Source organism: Chlorella variabilis, assembly GCF_000147415.1.
Source record: "Chlorella variabilis unplaced genomic scaffold CHLNCscaffold_19, whole genome shotgun sequence".
In the NCBI taxonomy this organism is placed as follows: Eukaryota; Viridiplantae; Chlorophyta; class Trebouxiophyceae; order Chlorellales; family Chlorellaceae; genus Chlorella; species Chlorella variabilis.
In genome coordinates, this window is record NW_005435069.1 from 230,308 (window position 1) to 235,217 (window position 4,910).

Genomic DNA, 4,910 nt, shown 5'->3' on the forward strand with positions numbered 1-4,910 from the left:
CGCATGGTGCATTGCCAGCTCCTGCGCCCCGGGCCATGCTTGCTTCTGTGCCTGGTCTGTGCCTAAAGGCCTGTGCTTGTGCCTCCTCCTCGCTCCGCCCCCATGCAGCTGTGCCTGGGCTGGCTGCTGCCGGTCTGGGTGGCGGCGCTGAGCGAGGCCAACGCACGCGCCCGCTTCGCCGCCCAGCACGCCGCCCACCTGCAGCCCCAGGAGAAGCAGTGGGCGGTGGTGGCTGCCGTGGGCTACGAGTGGCTGGCACTGGGCTACCAGTTCCCGATGGCATGCCTCATCGCATGGCACCTGCTGCTGGCGGCGACGGCCGGGAGCGCGCGGTGGCTCGGCAGCGGCGGCGGCGGCGGGGCGTGAGGGAGGTAGTCAAGCGGGTAGCAGGAGGAAAGAGGCGCCCGGCGGCAAGTCTTGAGGCCGCCGCGAGAACATTTAGAGTCGGCACAAGGAAAACTTTCTCTCTGTCCCGATGCATGCATGTGTGTGCTTGGTTCTGCAGCCTGCTTTGCACAGATCACAACCTGTTGTGGATGAACAGTGGGAGGGCAGGCCGCCTGCCGGGCAGAGCATACAACAGCGCAGCTGACTGCACGCCGCCGCAGCCAGCTGCCCTCGGTCACGTGCGCTTCCGCTTCGCCGTGCCGGCCGCCTCCTTGTGCCGCCAGGCCGCCAGCAGCTCGCAAATGAGCCAGACGTGGGCGCCGAAGAAGGCCAGGCTGGCTGCCCACACCCCCAGGTGCACCCGCAAGCCCTGGAACTCCAGCAGGTAGGCCCACAGCAGCCAATGGGCCATGGCGGCGCCCCACGCTGCGCCGGCCGCCAGCAGCTGCCGCTGCAGCAGCAGGGGGGCGGGGCAGGCCTGTCAGCCCCGGCCGACCCCGACAGCGCAGGTGCGAAAGGTGCCGGGCGCAGGGAGCCCAGCGGGCACGGCCGCAGCACCGGCGCAGGCAGCAGCACAAGGAGGGGCAAGGGCTTGAGCAGCAGTGGCGGCGGCGCACCTTGTTGGGAGCGGCCGCCAGGTCGGGCAGTACCAGAGGGAGGAAGGAGAGGTACCACACAAAATACTGTGCGGTACAGACCTGCAGGCAGTACTAAGCACAAAGCAAGGTGGGCTGCTGCCATGCAGGGTCCCAAGCAGCCGCCAGGCAAGCCAGCCGGCACCCTCCTCCCATTGCAAGTGCAAGCACTTGCTTGCGCCTGCGGGCACCGCCTTGCACCTCCAGGCCCTGCCCCCTCCCTCGGCTCGCCTTGTTGAATGCCACCAGCACCACGGTTTGCAGCAGGAAGCAGAAGGGCAGGTCGGCGGCGCAGCGCCAGCCCACCGCCGCCTGCAGCACCAGCTGCGCCAGGCTGAACGCCCTGCAGGCAGGCAGGCAGGCAGGCAGGTAGGCAGGCAGGCGGGAGGGGCAGCAGCGGGCAGGAGGCTCAGCCCGCCTGCCTGCAGCCCCTCGCCAAGCTGGCCTCCCGGCTCGCGCCTCTGGCGCCCCGCGGCCCCGCGGCGGCGCGCCTCACCAGCCCACGTCCCACGCGCCGCTGCCCGGCGCCCCGCTGCTGGCCAGGTAGGCTGGGTAGAAGTAGGGGGAGAAGTTGTGGCGGGGGTCGGTGCGGCTGGCATGGTACAGGTAGGTTTCATGCAAAAACTGCCAGCCGTACAGGCAGTACCATGCCACGCCCAGGCACAGGAAGACCAAGCCAGACAGGGCCGCAAAGGCCAGCCCTTCAGGCGACAGCAGGCTGCCCGCTGCGGCCCCCAGCAGCCCCGACGGCGGCCGGGGGCACGGGCGCGGGCTGCCGGGGGCCGCAGCCGCGGCCTGCTGCCGCCGCAGCCGCAGGAGCGCAAAGTGGCGCAGCAGAGGCAGGGCGAAGATGATTGGGTACAGGCGCCAGTGCACCGCCAGCCCAAACAGCAGCGCCGCCGCCACCAGCCGGCCTGCATGCGCGGCGGCACCACGAAACACCGGCCGGGCGTCAGGCAGGCGCCTCATTTGCGTACCATGCAGCGAGGCAAGGTGCGACGGAAGGAAAAAGCGGGCAGCAGCCGAGCACCCTCAGCGCTGCTTGCGGAAGGCGGCATGCATACCAGAGTCCAGGCCCAGCAGCAGGCCCAGCAGCATGCAGGTGACCAGCGCCTCGCCATTGCCGCGCGTGGAGATGGCGGCGGTGAGCGGACTGAACAGCCACAACGCCACGCCCGCCGCCTGCAGCCGCGGCGCCGCCCCGCGCCGCCGCAGCAGCACTCGGAACAGCCTGCGTGCATGCGGGAGCCGAGGGGCAGGGCTGAGGCCTGCCGCAGACAGGCGGGGGGCGAGGGAGTGCTCAGCTGTGAAAAATGGCGGCAGCTGGCGACAGCAGGCGAGCCGCCGCCCCCGGCGCCCTCACCAGGCCGCCAGCAGGTCGGCGCCGCAGAACAGCAGCTTGCCCCACGCCTTGTGCAGCGTCACGTTGGGCACCAGGGCCGCAGCGAGCAGCGGGGTGTAGCGGTAGGTGGAGCGGTCGTAGGGGGAGCCGCCCCGGGCCATGGAGGCTGCGGCATCGGTGTACACCTCGTAATCGATGTCCGTGTACTTGACTTGGGAGTGCGCGTCCTGCCACTGGCCCACGATCAGAAGAAGAGCGCGCACCGCCAGGCCCGCCCACAGCAGCATGACTGGGGTCTGATGCGGTGATCGGGGATGCGATCCAGGCCATTCGTTTGAGGGAAAGCGACAGGCTGGACCACGTCGGATGGCGGAAACTTAAACAGCCTACCGGGACGCCTGGGACCCAACAATTGAAGCTCTGGTAGCCGATTGCGGCAGCCCAGGAGACCTAGACGACCCATCAAAAGACCCCAACAACTTCGCACCAGCCCAACCCTGTGGCCCACGGGCCCTGCCATGGAGTCGCGTGTGGCCGTGCTACGAGCGGTTGCGGATGCCCTGTTTCCCGCCGCGGAGGCGCGGGCGGCAGAGGCCGCCGCCGCCGGCGATCGGCTGGCCGCGGCGCTCTTCCGCCACAGCGGCGCCTGCGATGAAGTTCTCTACAAGGCAACCGGGTTTGTCGGGAGGCGGCAGGAAGCTGGGAGGGTCGAGGTGGCAGGACTGGAGCTTGGACGGGGGGTCGGAAGCTGCTCTTCACACACGCAGCCGCTGCTCGGCACTGTGGCGGCCAGCGCTTGACGCCACCCTGCAGCCCCAGCCCGCGGCCTGGCTGGGCTGTGCCACACGCGCCCCTGCCCTGACCCCTTCTCCCCAGCAGGTGATCGAGACGATCGAGGTGCGGCTGACCCCCGAGGCGCAGCGGGAGCTGTACCTGCTGCTGCGCCTGCTGGCCTCCCGCCTCGGCTGCCTGCTGCTCCTGGGGCGCAGCGCCTTCAGGCGGGTGCCGCCGCCCTCGGCGCCTGCACCCCCGCTTTCTGCCTTGCTGCTGGTCTTTGTCTGCCTTGCTGCTGCTGGTGCCTGCACTGCCAGGCGCCCCCCTGGGAAGCACTGCCCCAGCCGGACTGCCGACCGGCGCTGTCGCGCCGCATGCCCACATCCTGCTCTTGCTCCCTGCCCTCCCTGCAGAAGCAGCTTCGGCCTGCCGTCCGCGTTCCCAGACCTGCCGCGCCAGCAGCGCGAGGCGGTACTGCAGGCGTGGTACAGCAGCCCAGACGCACGCATGCGCAAGGTGCGGCGCTCGACGCTCGCTGTCGTAGCCCGCCCCGCTCACACCGATTCCAGCTGAAGCTTGCGGTTCCTTCCCCCCGCTGCACCTGCGAAGCAGCCGGCTGGTCCTCCATCTGCTCAGCATGACGCCTGCCTCTCTACTGTCTCCTGCCGTCCCCCTGCCGATCGTTTCCGCAGGCTTTCAAGGGCCTCAAGTCCCTCCTCATGTCCGCCCAGTTTACTCAGCTAAGTCCTGATGGTACCTCGGACCTGCTGGCGGCCATGCGGTACCCCGTGACCGACCCGCAGAGGCCACCGGCGCCCGCCCCGGCCGCCATCGCCGCCGAGGCCGCCGTGGCGGCGGCGCTCGTCGACCTTGCCGGCGCGGACGCCTCGCCCGGCAGCGCTGCCGGGGCGGGGGCGGCGCTGGCGGCCAAAGGACTGCGGGTGGCGTGGCCTGGGGACTACGGCTCCGCGGCTGTGGCGCGGGAGCGGCCGCAGGCGCGCCGCGCTGCTGGCCCTGGCGGCTGCTGCCGCCGCCGGCTCCTGGCGTGGGGCATGCTTGCCATGCTTCTTCTCGTGGCCTGGCCTGTGCCGGATGCTGCTGGGACCACCATGGACCGATGGTGCATGCCGCCACCCGCCCCCGCCGTGCCCTGCCCTTGCCTTCACTGCAGCTGGCGGTGCAGTGCGATGTGGTGGTGGTGGGCAGCGGCGCCGGCGGCGGAGTGGCGGCGGCCAACCTGGCGGCGGCAGGGCTGCGGGTGGTGGTGCTGGAGAAGAACGGCTTTGTGCCCGCCCGGGACATGACGCTGCAGGCAAGCCCCGCTCTCGTTCGCCGGGGTGGAAAGCATGGCGGGGCTCCTGGCTAGCCACGCTGTGCTGTGCAGTTGGCAGCGGTGCAGCGTGTGTGTCAGCCGCAGGGCGGCAGCGCCGTGCCTAGCCCCCTCCTCCCGCTGCCGCAACAGGGGCCAGGCCTTCCGTGCGGCCTGCTGTACTGCCCAAGATAGTTAGTTCGATGTACTGCATGGTACCGCCTGCCCATTGTACCGCAGGAGGGCCAGGCCTTCCAGGCGATGTACGAGCAGGGCGGCATCCTGTCGACCGAGGACGCCTCGCTCTTGGTGCTGGCCGGCAGCACGCTGGGCGGCGGCACGCGCATCAAGTGAGCGGGGGCGTTCCTTTGTTGTTGTTGTTGTCGTTCCTTCCTTCCTTTTCCCCCTTTCGGGTTTGGTGTTCGCATCGCATGCCCTCCCTGGCCGGCGCATGCCGTACCTG

At 70.2% G+C, this 4,910-nt stretch overlaps 2 protein-coding genes across 2 annotated transcripts in view; one reads left to right on the plus strand and one right to left on the minus strand.

The window, feature by feature from the left end:
• Window positions 1-622: 622 nt before the first annotated feature.
• On the minus strand, window positions 623-2,651 carry CHLNCDRAFT_26127 (hypothetical protein; the record flags this gene model as incomplete). Its single annotated transcript, XM_005845088.1, has 6 exons — window positions 623-832; window positions 1,005-1,085; window positions 1,224-1,356; window positions 1,519-1,936; window positions 2,087-2,253; window positions 2,386-2,651. The coding sequence occupies 6 exons, from the start codon at window positions 2,649-2,651 to the stop codon at window positions 623-625; spliced, it is 1,275 nt and encodes a 424-aa protein (XP_005845150.1).
• Window positions 2,652-2,882: 231 nt separating this feature from the next.
• Window positions 2,883-4,910, plus strand: part of CHLNCDRAFT_137296 (hypothetical protein) — a gene marked incomplete at both ends in the record, with an annotated part of 5,856 nt that continues 3,828 nt past the window's right edge. Inside the window, 6 exons of the mRNA XM_005844978.1 lie at window positions 2,883-3,044; window positions 3,244-3,293; window positions 3,552-3,654; window positions 3,831-4,112; window positions 4,310-4,465; window positions 4,688-4,797. Of these exons, the coding sequence (XP_005845040.1) occupies window positions 2,883-3,044; window positions 3,244-3,293; window positions 3,552-3,654; window positions 3,831-4,112; window positions 4,310-4,465; window positions 4,688-4,797 (863 nt within the window). The remainder of the gene's footprint in view (window positions 3,045-3,243; window positions 3,294-3,551; window positions 3,655-3,830; window positions 4,113-4,309; window positions 4,466-4,687; window positions 4,798-4,910) is intronic.